Genomic DNA, 21,591 nt, shown 5'->3' on the forward strand with positions numbered 1-21,591 from the left:
TCCAGTTTCTTTCTACTACCACCTATGAAAAAGGGCATAAAAAGGCCAAAATAACTTAAATACGCAAACATTGTGAATTTAAATAAATACTTGGTTTAAAAATAATTACATATAATATATAATATACTATCTTATCTGCAAGGGGGCAAACATTAAGCTTTTAGAATTACAATATATTTATTGTCACTGTGATGTGGTGCTTTGAAGGAAAAAAATAAATATTGGCTTTAGGGTGGACAGTTATGTAATATTGACTCAGGAGAAGCAATTGGACAGAAAACAATCAAAAAGGAGACCCTAAAAAACTACAAACACACAAAACAAAAGATAAAGAGATGCAAATTTACCAAGATTAGACTCAAAACAACCACACAAATAGACATAAACGAGACTCTAAACATTTAAGTAACGCAACTTATCAAACAAATAATAAAAAAGAGAGAGTGAGCATGTATGGAGCCACGGGTTTGGCTGACAGAAATTAAACGCAGCCAAAATAAACGGTATTAAATCTCACCTGCGCTCGTCAGGCTTCGATAAACGTGCGGGAAAAGAGGTGTGTTGAGGTCATCCTTCGGTAAACCACAACACCTGAATGCACCTGTAGAGCAAGAGAGAGAGAGAGAGAGAGAGGGGGAGAGAGTGGCGGTTGGTCAGCGTGGTGTCGCGCGCCACAGATGCGCCCGTTAGAGCTCTCCGCGAGCACGAGCCTACTTGAGCCCTTTCCGTGCACGCAGGATTAGGCTACTCTTAGCCCGCGTCCGGTGAGAGCGAGGACACCGGGAGAACGAACTCATCATCCTCGGCTGCCGCTGCTGCTGCCCTCTGAGTCGTCGAAAAGAAGAAGATGCCAGTGATGAGTCCGCACCGGGAAACCAGGAGCTAACGGCTGCCACGACCTCGACCGTTGGATGTTTTTAAAAGTTTTTTTTTTTTTTTTACCCTGGGACGGTTGTTTCTTTGCAGTGGGGACCAAACCACCGAGAGAGAGGGACAGGTGTCAGCCGCCGTTCCTCCCCCCCTTTCCTCCCCCACCCCCTGCTGGACTTGTAGCACGACCGGGGCCGGCACTTTACTTGTCTTTTCTTTGAGCACGGAGCTGGACTTTTCTGAGCCATGCTGTGGACACGGTGGCTCGTCCTGCTGCTCTGCTGGGGCACCACGGGCGGCGAGCAGCAGGCTGATGAGAGGGGCGCATCACCGGCTGTGGCCCGGTCGGACTCCCGCAGGCAGCGCTCCCCTCCACCGGTAGAGCCGCTGGATTTTGGGTTTGTACCTGCGGCGGTCTATAACACCCACGCTTACTACGAGCCAGGGACCATAGGGGTCCTTTTCCACATGGTCCATGCGTTTCTCTACGTTGTTCAACCCAATTCCTTCCCCAAAGGTGAGATTATTAACGTCCCCCTCTCCCCTTATCAGGCTATCTGTACTGAATTCATGTAATTAAATGCACAAAAACTAGACAAAAACACCACACACACACACACATGCATCTAAAATTAACAATTTAAACGTGTTGCCTTAACAGGTGTTACACGTCCAATTTGGGCACCCATCAGATTTAATCACCTAATTAGAAACGGCATCCTTATTGCCACTGCAAATGTTTTTGTTGTGGTCGCACGCAGTATCCTGTCTTGTATTGTCTGAGCCAGATAATTTAACAGATGCTGTGGAAAAAGTAATTTAATTAATCCTGAGAAAGTTTGTTGTGTCGCAGATGCTCAATATACGTTCATACATCACACAACTGCATACACAGCAAAGTTATACAAGCATATAAATCTAGAGTATGAACTGATGGATGCTCTGTATTGGAGCTGTGTTGTGTTGTGCAAGAAATAGCTATTATAAAGCACTTAATAACAGTGAATTGAATAATGACTATTTAATTCATTTCTTCATTTAAATTACAGTCCAATTGTGCATGAGCTATGGATCATACCAATTTCTTGGGTGCTGTTTCACATGATTTAGTTAAAACCATTAACGTCTCACGTGTTAGTGTTTGCTTAAACCATCAGTCATCTAAAACCACAGCTAACTAAGTTACCCAAAGGTAGAAACATCATAAAACTGTTTAAATGATGAGACACTATATGTTCTGTATGTTTCTATTGAATTAAATCTTTTTGTTTTTATTTATTTGCATCAAATTGAGGGATATTTTCATGAATGCAGGTCTGAGAATATCCCTTCATTGAAAACTCTTTTGACAGGAACTGCTCCACGTCCACACTGAAGCCATTACCCGTGTGAACGGGGTCACAAGTAGTCTTTGCTTTGTTTTAAAGGGTCACAAAGCTCAGAAACCTCTGGCCTGGTAGTAACTATTTAGCCAAACAGAATCTGGCGACCCTGACGTACGTCACAAACTAAACAGCAAAGTCCAGAGAAACACTTCAAAGACTCCGCTGTGGCTCGAATTATTTGCCCACTGCTGGTTGCACACTCAACCTCTGAGAGGGGAATCTGCGCTCGGGGTTAAACGAGCATGATCGTGGCGAGGCTATATGCGGCGATCGTGTGTGCTTGTTGAGCCTATAAATCAATGTTACGTGCAGATTAATGGGATCAATGGCTGTCAGAATTCATAAGTGATCTTCTGTGGGGCCCAGGTTGTTAGCACTGAGGTGATCAGATCTGCCACACGATCAATATATACATAGAGGACGCTTATCAGCTCAGGGTTTAGTCCAGTAACCTCGTGGTGCATGTACAGAGACAAGAGGCGCGTTAAAAGTCAGTTGTTTATGTGTCGTATGTATGGTATGGTTACTATGCGTGGTCACGTTGGAGGATGACAAAGTGCAATAGGATTGAAGGGTTTAAGTTGCTGCCATTTTGGGGCCCTGGGTTAGGGCCGCTGGCTGGGTAATCAATTAGTAGATCTGCGATTAGAGGAGGCTTTCTCAGTCACCTGCATCACTGCGTAATAACTTAATCCACTGGACCATATGCTGCTACTGCCGTGGACTTTACAGTGTGGTTCACTGTCGCCTACACGTACAGGTAGAGACCACCCCCGGCGTCCTGTCACCCACTTCCACGTCGTACATGTAAAATCACTCCTGTTGTTCACACTCGGCAAACACACACCCAGACTTCAGAACCACCTATTATATATTATAACTTAGATATTTGGCAGGTTTGTCTGGCCATGTCGATACCTTAACTTGCAAGGTCATCTGAGCGAAGAACAAGTTAAAGAACACATTTTAAAGTGGCAGCAACAGAGTTAATCAAATACATTAAAGTTTGAACACATGGGTGAATGTGATTTCTCTCCAAAACCATATTAACAAAGATTTTTGTAAAGTTTTGATTTGGTTTGTTCTTGAAAAATCTCTTATATGAGTTCAATCAATGTTTACCTAGAAAGCCAAAATACTAATAATAATAACTTATTTTGTGAGCTTTTGCACAGCGTTATATAAGACACATCAGTTATCATTAATTATTTCACAACACTGTTTACCAATTTATATTATCAAGAAGTGTCAAAGTTTGTTTAATGTCTTGTAAAGTAGTACAGGTGTGGGGGGGGAAATGGTATCCAGATATTATTATTTGTGGCAAAAGTTGCAAATTTAAGATTCAACGTATTAATTTTATTTTTTTTGTGAGGTCCTACAGAGTTATCAATCAGCGTATGGAAGTCAAATGTACGGACTTACTTGAGATGACGCCTGCAGTGTTGTCAGAAGATATTACAGACATGATGGTTCTCCTCACACATGTTAATGGAGTTTTATTTCAGGGACTTAATTTTAAGTTGAAAAATATAATATATCACAACAATACTCAGTATAATTGAAGTAATATGTACCATGACTTAAGTATGATAATATTGTATAACGACACCTCTGATGACTCCAACCCACCATGACTAGGTGAGTGTAGTCCAATGAAAAATACTCAATCCTGGCAAGTTGCGTGTTAAATGATAAATGTCAAAGTTTATGGATCATAGTAAGGTCATTTACTCTTAATTTGATATCGTTTAGCGTATATTTGTTGATCTGTTTGACAAAAGTGGCAAAAGTCAAAGACGGTGTTGTGTTGGTTAATTTGACATAATTTATAATGACAAAAACTAAACGAAGAACATTAGTATTAAGGAAAGGTTTTGGACATTGTTGCATAATGAGGAGAGAATGAAAGTAAATGACTAATACACTAGTATAACTGTTCGAACTTTGCACATAAAAACACATACTATATAGTAAAATCTGTAAAAGTATACTACTCTTGCCCGTGAAGTTTAAATCAAATGGTTTTTACCTCTTCCAATGAAATGATCGTGACATTGTGATTTATTTTTGATAGATAAAGTGTATATCTTCTCAAAACTTTATTGATCACTCTCTTCCAGACATAAAACTGGTGTGTACAAACACAAACAAAAAAACAAGGAATGTCTCTGAAAAGAAAACATATTCCAACTTTATGGGAAGGTGTGTATATAAAACTTAGTTATTATAAAACAAAAGTTATTTGGATTTGGATACTTTTGATACTATTAACAAAATATTGATTATATGCTTGTAGACAAATGATTTGTATTGTACAAGTACATCATACAAACAACTTAAATTCAGATCGTAATTAAAATATCACCATGCATCTGTTGATTTGCTGTAACATACCGTTTCTTTCTTATTTTTAAATATAAATCATAACTAATTGTATATATTTTGATCTACTGAGATTACCTAATTTAGCAAAGACCAGAACACTGGAGAAAAATGTAGGTAATTATTATCTATGGCAAGAAAAGCAATGGTATTAAACTTTGATATTAATAATCACAATTTGCTTGCTAATCAAATATGTAGTTAACTCAAGGTTATGCAGTTTTTTTCCACAACAATAGAAAGTGTGGATCTTTTGTTAGTGATTCAGTATGTTACACTGATGCTGGTCCATGGTTAACTGTGGCAAAGGTGGCAGATTTGGGTAAGTTAGAGGTGAAATGTAAATTTATTGTGGAGGCTGATAAAAGAATCAAACAGCAAGAACATCTAAGCTTGACGAAGTTAGTGCAGTTTGTTAAAATCTCCAATTTTCCATTTGACCTGCTCTCATCCGAGCGTCAGCATAATATGAAAGACGTGAGAGTTTCTGTTCACTGGCTCCACCGCTGATGCTTGACCGACACTGGCTTTTCTTTAAGACTCACTTTTTTACAAATCTGTCCGAAGGTTGGCTTTACGGCGAAGAAGCATTTTGGGCTCTTTCACTCACTAAGGCGACATTGCCTTATCCCTCTGATACACACAGGGTGGATTAGAGGATTAGCAACCACAGGGCTAATGCTAACACTGCTGCTACCACTGCTACAGATGGCATTGTCACACACACACAACTGTGCAAACGCATGCACAGGCACACACACACACACACAGAGGCACATCCTGAAAGTGGGTCATAGTCGTGGTGTTTGTTAATTACTGTGATTGGTCGTGGACAGGTTGTTTATCAGGATGCAAGTGTCTTCAACTAGATTCAAGAGAAACTCATGTCAGTGGAGGATAACTAGGCAAGGGTGGGATGGTCCTGCTGTACTTTGGTTGTCTCTGGCTTTGACTAGTTATCAACACAAAATTAAAGTCAGAGTTTTTTATAGTCATTGTTAATGAATCACTTGTAATGAATTGATTTAAACGCACAATGCATTCCCTGCCTTTGTGAAGATTTTTTCAGGTGTCCTTAGACTTATAGTAGTAAACTAGATATTAATGTATTTTATGACATTTAATTGATTTAAAATCAGGGACATTACACTTTCCTGGACATTTTTCATACGTTTATTGATTAATATTAATTAATTAATCCAGGAAATAGCTGACAGATAAATTCACAATGACAATGGCTGTCTCTTGTTTTCTTGTGTGATCCTAAAGTGGAAGTGTCTAGTCCAAAAGAGTAAAAAGACATTACACATAATCCTCTTAGTCTTGCTTCAGGTCACAGTGGGCTGTGGAACTTTCTTTAGATCCTGCTGTAAAGAAATACTACACTCTAAGTTTGTGTAACACAGATGAAACATACTGTAATATACCATATATACAGATGGTAGTATCATAAAGTAAAATGCTATAACCGCTACAGCTACATAACTGCGCTTAAATAAATAATACTAACATCATTTGAACATTAGCTGAAACCATCAGTTAAACTTTGTCAAAAACTATGTCTGTCTATATTAAGTCCTATGGTAACTTAAAACAGCTGTTCCCAAAGCGGAGGTCAGGATCACGGAGTCACGTGATGAATCTGGGAGGTCACAAGATAATGAGCAGGATAGAAAAACAAGAAAAAAAACATGTCTGGGGCTATAAATCTTGCTTTTTTGATAGTCCTGGCTGTGATTTATCAAAAATAATTAAATAAATAAATCTCAGATGGAAACAGGGGCAAAAATCTAAGATATTTAGAAGTACAATACAGACACACAACACTTTGTGAAGGCGTTTGACATGTGTTGACAAATTAGACCAAACTGACAAAGACTAGCTTGGTGAAGCCAGACTCAATCCTTATCTTGCGATGTATTTCAGCCGATATAGAGAGAGAAACCTAAAACCTCTCCACGCAATTGGATAGTGCCACAAGCCAATCAAATGTTCATTTTATTGTAAAATACTGTTACTCTTCTGTCCGTCACTCACTGAAATGATATGATTGGCCTGGCAGATCTGTGCTGCATCAGTTCCTAGTGGACTGTAAAAAAAAAAATAATAAAATAAAAAAGTTTCGAGTTTTTACAGTATTTGTATTTCAGTCAACAAAAAACGTTATTTTCTCACACAGTTTTAGATTTTAGTACTGTAGTACTATAGTTTTAGTTAAGTACTGTATAATAAACTTCCTAGGAAGTATAAATAACTATCATGTCAGAGTTATTACTTCATTTCTAAGGGTGATGAGCGAAAACGTTCAACTGAACTGCTGCCGAAACTGTGCAATATTTAATAGGACAATAACGTTTTCTCTCCAGCATTAGTTCCAACGTGGTCCTGTTATCCTTCCAAACATATTTTAGCTTAATAAAGGCCAAATAAAAAAATAAAAAAATAAAAAAAATAATAAATCTGTAAATCATGTTAATGGGTTCATTCATTCATTCCGTGTCTCTTCAAAACCTGTTGTGGTCCACGAGGTGGGCTGGTTTTTGCTGTATTTCATACAGTGGGAGGCTTTTCATTTAAGAGGCAGCAGAGGTAGTGGTTGGGTTGCATAAGACTTGTTCACACCTTCTGGTAATCCCTCAGAGCAGGTCACCGTAGAGGATTGTGCCAGCCTATATTTACACATTACAATAATAGGGTTGTGGGTTCTGACTAACTAGCTGACGAGCAGCAGTGTTGGACGTGTTTTCTGTTGATGTTTTTGGTCTTTCGGTGATTTTATTGGCCATGGTTTGTCTTTTTGCTAAAACATTTGCTCATGTTTGTTTAACTGAAGTAAAAAATAGGGTTTTCTTAAAGGTCTTTCATTACACAAATGTTCTGTGGCTTTAACAGTAAATAAATCATGAAATGGTCACATTTGTTGGACACAAAACTTGCCTATTTTGATTAACAAAAATGGCTGCTCTGTCCAGTCACTGCTGTGGAGACACGACTTTATGTTGGGCAGTGGTCTGTTCTTCCTTTCAGGTCTAATACTACTGGTTGTTTATCCCCCCCCCCCCCCCCCCTTCTTCCTATCATTTCCAGTAGTTACCACTTATACTGGGTCACTGAACTAAGCTGTATAAGCTTAACTGCCTTCAGTGGCTAATGCTAACTAAGCAGCTGAGAAACAACAGGTGGCACTGACACAACTCCGATGTGCTCATATGCTGTATCTGCACAGTTCATAAAGATAGACGGCTTCACCCTGTGTGACAGTCTTGACATCTTCTTCTTCTGACTGTTTCATCTGTATTATCATTCATACACAACAGCTGAAGAAATGTCTGGAGCCTACCTCCTGCCACAAGAGGGCGATAGTGATGAGAGGATTATCCATATGGTCATTGAAGATACCCTCAACCACTGTTCCTTTTACCTGTTACTCACCAGAAAGGCTTATTAATTCAAAAAATGTTAAAACAACACTTTGTTTAGAGATGTTTGATCGCAGCCAATCATTTAACACAATTAAAAATATATATACAAAACTGGATGCATTCTCATCTTCTCAGTTGTGAGCATCTGTCAATGTGAATTTTAACACATTTTATACAACAACTTAACTGATGAATCTGTAAAGAACGTAGCTATTACTTTTAGGGAGGAGTGAGCTAATCAAGGGTTTAGTACCAACGGTACTTTACATGCACAAAAACAGAAGGTTAGACACAAATCTAATCCCTCTACAGTACCTTTCAGCTTTGTGTGTGGTTTCTCAACTCACCTGAGGGTCAACAGGTGTTCAAGCAGAAGGCACAACCGGACACCGAACGTGTGTGTACGTGTTCTTGTACTGGTCACATTGTGGGGACGTAAAGCTGTTAATACAGTCACGTTGTGGGGACTCCAGATGGAAGTCCTCTTAATTTAAATTATAAAATTATGAAGACAACCTGAAGGTTGCTACAAGGTGAAGTGGAAGTTAATGTTTAAGTAATTTGTAAATTAATCTAAGTCTATTTAATGTCCCCTGAAGTGGTTGAAACTTGACTGTGTGTCTGTGTGACAGCTGTGTCAGCATTCACATGCTAAACTGGCCTCCATCTGCTTGAGCTGTGGCACCTACTGTACCAGTCTGAGAGGAAGACTAGTTGTGTGGCAGTATTACAAAACTAAAAGAAAAAATATATTTTCTGCTCATGGTCATACCGTAAGTTTCTGTTTGGTTTGATATTAAAGGTCTGACAAGCTAATAACAAACAGTTTAAACTGACTGTACAACTTAAAGCAACCAGTGGTTAAGTGGTAATATCATGTTCATTTCTCTATGAATAGGTTTGGAGACATGCATGTATATTTTAGTTTAAGCAAGTCGTATTCAAGATTCAAGATTCAAGATTTTTTAGTTGTCATTGTATTTCTACAACGAAATTTTGGTGGCACTTAAAAAACAGAAGACAAAACAAAACGAGACGGAACAGCTTGGACACAGTATAATACATTACAATAATAAGTTATTAAAAAGTAGACTAAATAAAACTAAGTTAAAAAAAAAGTAGAAAAAGTATAAAATAGAATATAAAATATAATTAAAAGTTGTAGAATGTAAAAAGTGTCACAGTGGAAGGTGCATAGGTAGTAATTAAATAATAACAAGAATTAAATAATGAAATAATGGAGGTAGCAATTATATCCAGTGTGTAAACAGTGTTATTGCACATGTTTCTATACCTGCTGTACATGCCAATGAATATACATATATTTAACTTGTATGAGCATGTGTGCAGGTGTGGTGTGAAGGAATCAGTGTTTACCTGCCTGGTAACAGTCTGGGTGAGTCACGGTCCAGGTAGGCTTAGTGTTGCCTGACCCATATACAGTAAACACACAGACAGCTGGACTGATCTGAAGTTGTCATTGGCAAGCTACGCGGCTCAAAACACACAGCTGTTAGATTGTACTGTATCAGGGAATACACGACAATACTGTCCTCGGAAATGAAAAAATGATTCCGCGTAATCTGTGCTGTCTGCTTACGAACGCATAAATGGATTTATTTCCACCGCGGCTTTTCTTATCATCACCTACAGCAGATCAACTTCCTTGTACATCACAACTCCACAGCTGATTATTAATTTTGCAGATTTATCCTGTTTTGTATTTAAATTATTATTATTTTTTACAGATCTCATCGTTAGAGTCATTCAGCAAAACATGGGGGGAATCAAAATAGAGGAATGGAGAAAGGTATGTTATATTTAAATGATGAATTAACATGTTATTGATTAAATTAGAGCTTATAGTTGATTGTCTTTAGGCTTTAAAGTGTGTCATTTACTGAAATCATAACATAAAGCACCTTTTTACTGTATTTTTTTAAGATCCTCATTTGAACTTGGTTGTCAAGCTTCTGTTTGTTTTGCTCTTTATGTGAATGTGCGTGTACTTTCTGCGCATACAGCCAGACAACGTCGTCCTGTTGCTCCAGGTAAGCTCCTCACTCGTAACTGACATTTCACGAGTCACTGTATAATAATAACAACTGCGCGAAAGGCGAAGAGTGGGACTCACGACCGCATGTTCGCTCTTCTCCTGCAGTGGCTCCACTACGAGGCCGGATTCATCGTGTGTACGACCGTCGGCGTCCTGTTCGTGGTCCTCACCCCCATCATAGCCACGTGTTTCTGTGTGTGCCGGTGCTGTGAGAACTGCGGAGGGGAGATGCACCAGAGGCAGAGGAAAAACGCTGACTGTCACAGAGGTTTCTACACCGCCTCGCTCATCGCCACCTCCATCTTCATCATGTGAGTCGTTCCAGTCTCCGTTATCATTTAGGGAAATAACTACTGATTGCATTCTCAGTGTGTGCATCCTGGATTATGAGTTACTGACGTGTGTGATGGTCTTTTAGTTCTGCAAAGGTCTCATATATCATAGGTGATGTCCCTGATAGTTAGAGATAAATGTGTATATATACTAATTAACATGTTGACTAAAAAGGTCACTACATTGTTAAATTGTTGATAACATGCTTTATATCACCAAATCAAAACATAATTTGTATTATTAGCAGACCTTTATGAGCTAAATCATCTTCTTGTGTCTGCTCACATACACACACACACACACACACACACGTATACATGTAGTGTACCTGCTGTGTGGATTAGACAGGTGCACAGAAATACGATCCAGACTGTGCAGGACAGTTAGATGTTACTGATATCACTTGGCTGACTGTGAGAGGCCTCTCTGTCTGAATGAGTCCTTTCACATCACAAACATGCATGCTCACTCACACACAAACACACACATGCACATATAAACCATTCAGTGGACATTTAGAAATTCAGAGATATGACTGGATGCAGGTTTTGTCTGTGTGGTTCTTTAATAGTTTCTCACCACAGATTGTTTCTGTTAATTTGCCTTGTTTCTCCCTGTGTTGGCTTTTGTCTTTCTATCTGTTTTTATGGGTTTATTGTAATAATCCCAGCCAAAATATCATGTGATCTAAATTATCTGTGACGTTTCTCAGTCATTCTGGTCATGGTTCATCCAAAAAAACAAAGCTAGTCTTTAGCCTAATTCCCCACCAGTCATTTAACTGGAGAAGAAAACTGAAGAAGCTCCCTGCATGAGTTAGGAAATGTCTTCAATTACCCCACAAATCCAGTTTTTGTTTCAGCTTTGTTTTTCGGACGTGAGATTTAAAAAAAAAAATAAATATCTGTAATGCTATTCCTTCACTATTCAAGCTCAGTTTACATTATATCTCATCACTTTTAGCGCAGAACATCTCTTTAGACTTTCAAAACCCATACACCTGTTGTCCATCTTGTATAGCCATACCGCCCTCTGCTGGTGAACGCAGTCACTATGTTTTTTTGCGTTTGTGTATGTTTGTTTTAATCTTTACTAATTCTAACTGTGTGTGTGTTTCAGTCTGGGAGTACTCATTGCTTACGCAGCCAATCATAATGTCAGCACCCAGATCAAGGGCACTCGGCGGCTCATTAACACCAACCTCAGAGACCTGAAGACATTTGCTAACAACACACCTGCGGTACGCCCACACACGTACACATCTACATGTACAAGATACATACATACACTTATAACCAATCTCTAATGTTTTTTAATATTTCCTGTTGCAGCAAATTGACTACCTGACAGCCCAGTACACCACAGCGAAGAACAAAGTCCTGTCAGACCTTGACAGTAAGCCGAAACCCTGCCTGCTGTTTACATATAGTATTTGACTAATGTCTCTAACTTTTTATCTAACTTTACTGTCGCCATACAACCTGATCCGATATGTTTCCTGCCAGACATTGGACCTTTGCTGGGTGGCAGGATCCACAGTCAGCTGGAGAAGGAGGTGATTCCCTCTCTGGACTCGGCGCTGCGTATGGCCGGAGGTAACACATTCGCTGTATTAGGTTTTAATTTGACCTCCTGTTGAGTTTTCACTGCACTGAGACATATTACCACAAAGTAATGTGGAGGATCCTTACTCTAAAACACCTATGAAATTTTGTTCTGATGAAATTAAAGTAAAGTAGAGTTAAAATCTCTCAGAGGATCAAGTGTCAGAATGGGTCAAACTAACTCCATTGTAAATATTACAATAAACTTGGATTTTAAAGCCGTTTTTGTTCATCCTGCACCGAAGCTCATCGTAGTGTGACCCAGCTCTTCCAGCGTATTTAATCATGAATTCTGTCATTTGTTGCTGCATTTATTTCTGATGATTGTCCTTCCTGCTTCCCTTCTTATGGGTTAGTCACTACAGAATCTTGACGTGTCTTTTAAGGGGAAATCCTAACCATGTTTTACTTTCTTCTCTTCTCTATGATTCCCTCACATTTCCTTTTATCTAAAGCAAAAGTTGAGAATGCCATCAAAGGTAAACGGAGCTGATCTGGACTCAGTGGTGCAGTGCTTGTGACTTTGTGTTAGTGGGAGTGTCCTGTACCACTGTGTATTTATTGGAAACCCTCTGTGGGTTGTGGCTCTGTGGTCAGTGTAGTCAGTGACACCAATCCCTGTGGTTAAACAACACACCATTGTGTCAGAAATCAACAAGCTTCTAATTCAGTTTCATACTTCTTGTTTTGTTTCTAGCCATGCGGGAGACCAAAGAGGCTCTGGAGAACGTCAGCTCGTCCTTGGAGGTGCTGCAAGACGGGATGGGGAAGCTGCAGGCCAGTCTCTCAACGGAGCGCGCCTCTCTGTCCAACACCCTGTCTGACCCTGCCTGCACCAACGGAGCTGTGTCCCATACCTGTAACACCATCCGCTCTGCACTCTCACAGCTAGGAATTAGCGCTGACTACTCCAGGGTAATGAGGACTTCTACACTGACTGAAAATAAATGCACCGCCACTTTTAATTAGGAGCAATATCTCAACGTTTACTCGTCGTATTTCTTTTTCTCAGCTTCCAAACGTAAATCATGCTTTGGCCAATGTTAATAACGTCCTGAGAACAGACCTCAGCAACATTGTACAAAAGGTCAGTGTCTGTCTCCTGCTCATACCGTTCACCTTATAAGTTTCTGTCTCAACCGTCATCTTAATCTGTCTCTTCTCTATCTTTCTTTCACCTCCAGGGTTACACATCCTTTAATGACACTCCAAAACTGGTTAAAGAGCAAACTAAAAACATTGTCTCAGGTATTTAAATGTGTTTTTGTTTCTCAAATCCAATGTCAACTGATGAGATTAGAACGAGTCTGACCGTATCTTTTCCAACTCTCACATGTGCACGGATACAATGAAACCACAGCTCTGCCACGTAAGTTCAATTTTGCCTCTTTTTCTGATCTATTAGACCACCCAGCTTCCTTCTCTCTCTAGATTTCGTTGCCTCCAGCCTTCATTTAGTGTAAGCCATGCATTCGTTTGCCTTCTGTTTTTTTCTTATTTTTGTAATTCTGCTTTAGGCGTAAAAGGCATGCTGGATAAGATTGGCGCAGAGATCAACGGCTTCTCCAAGATGTTCCCAGTGGAAGCGTCTCTGGCCAACTTCACCATTTTCCTCAATGAAAGACAGAAGAGCATTGAGTCCCTTTACCCACAGATGGACCAAATGGATTTCTACAGGTTTGTGCATGTGCCCGTGAAAGCATTTCAGGCTTATCTTGGATTAAAAAATCCTCCATACAAGGTTAAGCGCGTATTTTAAGAACAGGTCTTAGTTGTAGCTGTTGGAGTACATTAAGGTTAGGGTTATGGTTGCTTATTGGATGCCCCTGCCCACGCGTTTTAGGCGTCAGATTGGGTGGGTTGCAGACAGAGATTTGATTCAGAGATTTCATTCACACCCAATTCATCCTGTGATTTGAGAGAGAATAACGTTTTATGTTATTTATGGCACTTTTTCATCACAATACTGCTTGTGAATTGGAATAAAATTCCACAGATCTGAGTCATTGCTCTTACATGTGAAAAATCTGCGCGCTTTTCAGGTGGATCGGCTGTGTCGGGGTGCTCTGCATGGTTGTCCTGATCCTGGCCTTCAACGTCCTAGGTCTGCTGTGTGGCACCTGCGGCTACGATAAGCAAGCTTCACCCACAACCCGCGGCTGCCTATCGAACACCGGAGGAAACCTGCTGATGGCGTAGGTTGCCGCAACAACAACTCCAACCCAGAAACTCCAAGATTTCTGTGGACTTTTAATAGTGAACTCTTTCACTTGATACGTGCAGATATAGTATATACATAAAAGCGGGAGTGTGTAATGAGACTGAATAAAAAGCAATTTGCTGGAATACGAATAACTAATGTTTCCGCGATTATGAATCCCACTCTCTCTCCATCTTGTGCTCTTTCAGTGGGGTGGGCTTCTCGTTTATCTTCGCCTGGGTGCTGATGGCAGTCGTCACCGCCCTGTTTGCGGTTGGCGGCAACGTGGAGAAGCTGATGTGTGAACCTCTGGCAAACCGACAGCTATTCAAGGTACTAAATACAAATTCTCCTCCCTCTAGAATTGCCCTATTTTCTCTCTTCTCACTGCCTCTCTGTGAGTTTATCTTGGAGAGTTTTGTTAGAGCAGATTTGTATTGCGTAGATGACAACACTGCTGCTCTGTTCTTTTTTGGTGTAGATCATAGACACACCATTCCTGGTCCATCCTGAGAAGAAGAACTTCCTTCCTGGGATGCTGTTTCAGAATCCAAACATTGACCTGACTTTGGGGAGCATGTACAGGTAACATGCCTACAGCTGATTCACACACAGCATAAAAAAAAAGCTCATTGTTTTCATAAAAGCACATGGAGGTTCAGTATGTGATCACAGAGTATTTGTCTCATAGGGACTGCTATGAGAACAACGGTCTGTATCACGCTCTGCAGCTGGAAACCATGTTCAACATCAATTCCTTCCTCAACATAACTGTGGTAGGTGACTCTTTACTGTGTTTCGCTTACTGATCTAGTGATGGAGACGATTGAGAGTGTGGTCACTTATGAGTTTAAACTGTATCTGTGTTTCACAACAGTACAACAGGGATCTGGCCAAAGTGTTGGAAGGTGTGAAGGTGGATCTGCAGGACATCACTCTACTGGAGCAGGCTGGCAGAGACAACCTCATCAACTTCGCCAACTCTGGAATTGGACAGATCGACTATAGTGCTTATCTTGCTGAGGTAATGTTTATGTGTGTGGGTGTGTGTCCTTTTACTGTGTGACATTTAAATACATGCTACATGTGGGTACATATAGCTACAAGAAGCTGTTAAAGGACAACTCCGGCGCAAAATGAACCTGGGGTTAATAACACATGTGTACCGAGTTCGACCGTTCTCTGGTATTTGTTTTCATGTATTTGTTTTGTTAATCAAATGTGACCAGTTTTCTTGCAAACCGCTAATTAGCGTATAACGCTAGCCTTCGGGGCACACCGACACATAAAAAGAAATCGCTATTTCTATACCACTAACAAGGCTCACAATATCACCACACTTACACGGTAGCATAACTAGGGTCTCTACATGTAAACCGAAGCATTGAGAACTTTGCAAGTATACAGGCAGTTTATTAAAAAAGGAATACAGTACCGTTCGCGTCTGGCTCGCATATCCAGGCGGGCGCCATCTTGGGGAAACTGAACTGTCTGTTGCCGGAAGAAAGCACTGAGAGCATAGAGAAGCACTGAACGAAGAGAGTTCAGTTTCCCCAAGATGGCGCCCGCCTGGATATGCGAGCCAGACGCGAACGGTACTGTGTTCCTTTTTTAATAAACTGCCTGTATACTTGCAAAGTTCTCAATGCTTCGGTTTACATGTAGAGACCCTAGTTATGCTACCGTGTAAGTGTGGTGATATTGTGAGCCTTGTTAGTGGTATAGAAATAGCGATTTCTTTTTATGTGTCGGTGTGCCCCGAAGGCTAGCGTCATACGCTAATTAGCGGTTTGCAAGAAAACTGGTCACATTTGACTAACAAAACAAATACATGAAAACAAATACCAGAGAACGGTCGAACTCGGTACACATGTGTTATTAACCCCAGGTTCATTTTGCGCTGGAATTGTCCTTTAATGTTGTTAGTAGGCACATTAAAAAGATTATTAATTTTGTGCTGGTATTATCCGTTAAACACTCCAAAAGCTACAATAAAAGTTCCAAAACTAATCAGATATCTGTCTTTGTGTGTGAATTCCTTCAGGTGAATAAGGGAGTCACTCTCGTAGATCTTCTGTCCTTCTCTACTGACCTGGAAGCTCAGGCTGACCAGCTGGTGAGTCCCATCATTGTTGTGTCGACAGCACATTACTGCTGTTATTGATGAGAAGCCAAACTCAAAGCCAGATGAACACACGACACAAGACAAATCATGTCTTGTAAGTTTATTGTGGGAGTTTACTGACTGTGCAACTGCATCCTCAACTCTTTTGTGTTTGGTCACAGCCGCGTGGTGCTCTGGAGAACGCACTGAAAGGTCACGCCAGCAGTATCAGAAACATTCACAGGGAACAGGTGGTGCCAATGGAGCAAGCAATGGTAATTAACTGTCCCACAACACAAACAGCTCTAATCCCAATTAAACACCTATACATACTGTATGCACAGGTGGTAAACACAGACAGTCCCTCCATCACCTTTTAAGTACACCTAATGTCTTTAACAACCTCAACGACCTCTCAGCAGCAGTAAAGCTACACTCACATGATTCAGTTCACCGTTATTTAGTCTGTTATCAGCTCCAACAACTTGTATTGTGGCCCTCTTTAGCTCACCGACATGATCACTAACATCTGAAGACGTCCATTATTGCATGTGAAAGACATAACTGTTCTAAGAGTGTGTCCTTTTCCTCCTTTTCTTTGGTAAAACGGCGACAGAAATATGTCAAAGCGCGGGTAAGCCGCTGCACAGCTCTGTGTTTTTTAGCGTGTGTTTGCTAGCAACGTGGTTCATGTTGTGACATCGGTTGCGTGACGTTATGGAGTTTGTGTAAATGAGTATTTAGACGTGCATTTGCTTCATGCGTAACGGTTTGTGTTTTTGTCTTGTCACACAGAGCACGCTGGGCCAGAGTATCAAACAACTTCAGAGGACTTCCAGCGATCTGCCGGTGAGCCCCGACAGAAACCGTGATCGTAACCAGCAGTGTAGTACGCCCAGTTATTTATTTAGTTGACTCATACAGTTCTAATGGGTTTATGGTTGTCTCCCTTTCAGGTGAAGGTCACTAACGTCCTGAGTGCCATCGATGCAGCAGAGTACCTCATCGTACATAACGCCTCCCATGTGGTGAAGCAGGTACAAGACTATGTGACTATCGGCCTTATAGAACTGTGAACATGTGATCTGATTTTAATCTTAACCAGGATTAAAATAGTTTGTTGAAACTAGGTTTAGATTTATTACAAGTTGGTGCAGTAAAAATACGCCCTCATCGACAATTAAAATAATAATTAAATACGGGTTTGTCCTCAAGATCGGAAGGTATCATTTGAAGTGAATTAAGAAGAATATCAGTGGGTGGGACTTGAAAACAAAGCTAAAACAAAGGCGGTTGGACTCGTCTGAGTTTCCTTGAAGACGTTTCACAACTCAACCAAGTGTCTTCTTCAGGTCTAAATGACTTCTGGAGAGTTTTTATTAAGTGCGTGGGGCCGACATGAAACTCACATGACTGGGGTCTGTTGTCTGTCTGTCTGGGTGGTGTCCTTTTAATGCTTCTCAAAGACGACATTAATGACCAGAAACTCAGAATTCAAGGTGTGATTTTGGGCTGAAACTTTTTTTTTGGGAGAGATGTCTAGACTGTGCTGTAAGTGGCTGATTAATTATCACCTCGGTCCACCTCCCCTGTTCAGAGAGGGGTCTTAAAGTTGTTCATAGATGTCTTCTTTTACTGGTGTTTGAACCTATTCTCTGCTACTTTCCACATTTGCTGTTTCAGACTGAACGAGATAAGAAACATGCTTTATAATATGTTTGTTTGGTCTTTTAGTTTCACTTGATGAGCAAATTATAAGTAACTTTTTCATTCCAGTCCAAACATAATTAATCAAGAATGGCATGAACTGGCATTTTTTATTTTATTATCGAAGCAGTTTGATTAAAATATTAGCAGGGAATGAAATAAATGAAATTAAATAAAAACGGATTTGAGGGATTATTCTTTCAGAGGACAAACTCCTAACCCCAAAGTCTCAACCCTAATCATCTTTTCTGACTTCTAGGAAACAAAGGGCTACACACAGACCTTGGTGGGATACTTCAAACAGTACACAGAATGGGTTAAAAACTCGGTGAGTGTTTATTTTATTCTTTTTCCTCTTTTTTTAAGGTTTTTTGTCAGAGTAAAAAAGTAAAAAAATGCATTTTGAAACACAGAAGAAGAGTGTTCATGCTGTGCGTGTGTGTGCATGTGTGTGTTATCCCTACAGCTAACTGCAGAGGTGGCCCAGTGTAAACCCATCAGCAACATTGTGGACAGCATGGAGATAGTAGCGTGCAGCTTCCTCCTCGACTCCGTGGTAAGACCTGACTGCGGTTACCTGTGTGTGTTTGTGTTTGTGTGTGACTTGTTGGCAGGCTGCTGAGGTTTACCGATTCATTTCTCAGCTGTATGTACAGAACACGTACCCTTCACGCATCTGGATGGTAACTAGAAACATAAACAGCTCTTTGACAGTTTGAAGGAGCTCTGGGTTTGGGGAGCGAAGAAGAACGAGGAACAGTTTGTTCTCAAGTCGCACACACACACACATGATGCTGACATCCAACCAGGTCTGTTTTGATGAAGGGCGTGGAGGTTCACACACATAGACACTGTTTCCACTTGGGCCCAGAAGACTTGTAAAGTTTTATTTTTACATATCAGCTGGGTTTATGCGTGAGAGATTGTAAGGGAGAGTTTAATGTGGGCTCAGACAAGGCCAAGGCTGTGAGCAGAATGCGTCAGCGCTGCCTCCAGCGACTGTACATGCAGATATTTGGTGTATGTGCATATTTTATTTGCGTGTTCTCACTTTTTGCATCTTAAGGTGACCACGATCCAAACCAAAGAATAATAACTGATACTTTACTTTACTTTAAACTTGTACTTTAGTGTCTTTCCCAAGCCTACAACATGATTTGTTTGTAAATTATGATGCACTTTCAATTATCCAGCATTTTCCACCTCATCCATAAAATTAAAATACTAATAATAATATATTATATAATGATATTTGCATGGGTGCATTTTACTGCACAACACTACACTGTGTGTTTGAATAAAGAAGAAAACTAATTCTACCACTTCATGTGTTGAAGCTAGAGAAGTATTTTTAATTAATTTTTCTAAATATTTCAGCGACAAACATCTGCTTTAGGATGTTTAGGTCTGTTTTGATTGATAGCGGTAAACATGTGTCGCTTGTAATTTGTTTTTCAGAACACGTTCTGGTTTGGTCTGGGAGGCTGCTGCATCCTTCTGATCCCCAGCATCATCTTCTCTGTCAAACTGGCCAAGTATTACAGGAGGATGGACACAGAGGACGTCTTTGAAGAGTGAGTCCACACAAATACATGCACATTTTTTTTTTAGAATATAGTCAGAGACAGATAATTTGGTGGTTTGGCTCCTAATTCTCCTCAATCTTTTCTGGTGTAGATCAAAGCAGAGTTAATTAATCATTTTCTTTCCTTCTCTCTCTCATCATTTCTTTTCATGGTCACTGATTCTCCTCGTATTTTCACCTTCCGCCCTTTCCCTCCAGCTCCTCGTACCCGTGGCTCGTTTCTCTTTAATGTTTGTCAGACTCGTGCACCTTCTCACGTTCTTCCATGTGCCCACTTTCTTTTTTGGTACGAGATTCTTCAACTTGGGACCTCTTTGCCCCTTTCACTCTTCATCTGAAATCACGAGCGCCGTCTCTTGTCTCTTTCCACGGACCTTCCCTTCGCTCCTCTCCGTCGACTTCCATTGCCATCTCCGGTTCACTCCATCCTTGTTTCTGTCAAAGGAGAACTTCACGTTGTCTTTCTCATCCGTCCTACCTCGCTCTTTGTGTTGCAGTATGGCTAATACAGGTAATCATGGTGAGCTAGTGTGTGATATCCATGGAAACCTCGCTGTGGTCAGGTACGAGCCGTGCCCACCTAAATCCGCTAGCTTGCATGCCGCAGTGGTAAAACGGTGGAGGGATATTTGTTGTCTCTGCAGACGTAGAGTTTGTTGCACACATGTTAAATCTGTAAAGAATTGTGTGTGTGTGTGTGTGTGTGTGTGTGTGTACATTTAGCTCTCCCTACTCTGACACTCTGACTCGGTTCCCACGGGCCTCAGCTCCCCCAATGTGCTCTGAGTGGTGACTCACAGGACGTTCTCCCTGATGACAAGGTATTGATCAGTGATAACTGTCCACTAACCCTCATCTAACAACCTTAAGAAGAAACGACAACCATTCATAACCCACCAACCGCCAAACCATCATCAAACTTCCCTCACTGTGACGGAGGTTTCATCGGCATCCCCCTTTTTTTTTTTTGTTGTTGTTGCCACATTCCTTCTTCTTCTTCTTCTTCTTCATCCTTCATCATCGTTCTTGTCTCTTTTAACAATCCACCACCAGGACTCATCAAAACAAAGTTGCCTATGTCTGAGGCAGCTCCTCATTCTCATCTGACACTGTCATGAGTCAGGCGTCTGAACTGTTTGTCCAGTTTTCATGGGATCACACTGTCCACAAGGAGGGGAAAGTATTTCCTCGTGTACTCGGCATAACGTTTTGTGCCTTTTTTACGTTTTATTCTATGGTATTATTGTATTTAAACAATTTGGGTGTTGTTTTGGTGCTTTGTTTAAACTTAAAAAGGAATAAAAGTAGCTCTACCTGCCTTTAATTTAAAGTGATATACACTCAATTGCCAGATCATTAGGTACACTAGTGGAAACTACTTCTAATATAACATTCATTCATTCATTCATTCATTCATTCATTCATACATCTTCTGTACCCGCTTATTTTCTAATATAACAGTCCTTCCCTAAATCTTCATGAAGGTTATGGTATTCGGCATGGGGGCAGGGGTCTTCAATGTTTTCCAGGCAAAGGGCCCCCAAAATGATGGAGAGAAGGAGCGGGGACCCTTACTTATATATGTGTATTTAAAGACATTTAAATTTATGGAAAAAATAATTCGCGACCCCCATGCAGTACCTCTGCGGACCCCCTAGGGGACGCAGACCCCTTGTTGAAGACCTCTGGTTTAAAATAACTGAGCGATCTCTTGATTCAACTGTGTTTTCATTTTGGAGGCTGTGGTTTGTTGTACTATTAATTGAAGGCTAAATAATAGAGACACTTTTCAATTCACTCCAGTTTCACAAAAGTTGAATTCTTACACTTTCTTACATTTTCTTTCAACATAAACATTTATGAAGCTACAATTTGTTAAAGGACTGTATTAGAAACCATTCATTTTCACTAGTGTACCTAATGTTTTTTCCAAGGTGGAA

The 21,591-nt window shown here is 40.4% G+C and overlaps 1 protein-coding gene across 1 annotated transcript; it reads left to right on the forward strand.

The window, feature by feature from the left end:
• Positions 1–1,116: 1,116 nt before the first annotated feature.
• On the forward strand, positions 1,117–19,880 carry prom1b (prominin 1 b; the record flags this gene model as incomplete). The annotated part of the gene is made up of 26 exons (XM_084573223.1): positions 1,117–1,387; positions 9,811–9,872; positions 10,087–10,113; positions 10,224–10,429; positions 11,571–11,691; positions 11,783–11,846; positions 11,957–12,046; positions 12,511–12,534; positions 12,753–12,970; positions 13,068–13,142; positions 13,240–13,303; positions 13,573–13,732; positions 14,098–14,250; positions 14,465–14,588; positions 14,737–14,840; positions 14,947–15,031; positions 15,133–15,279; positions 16,300–16,371; positions 16,542–16,634; positions 16,976–16,993; positions 17,155–17,208; positions 17,316–17,396; positions 18,326–18,394; positions 18,533–18,622; positions 19,525–19,640; positions 19,850–19,880. 26 exons carry the CDS (start codon positions 1,117–1,119, stop codon positions 19,878–19,880), a joined length of 2,619 nt encoding a protein of 872 aa, XP_084429349.1.
• Positions 19,881–21,591: the final 1,711 nt, after the last annotated feature.

The sequence above is a fragment of the Chelon labrosus genome (assembly GCF_963514085.1).
Source record: "Chelon labrosus genome assembly, chromosome: 2".
NCBI lineage: Eukaryota > Metazoa > Chordata > Actinopteri > Mugiliformes > Mugilidae > Chelon > Chelon labrosus.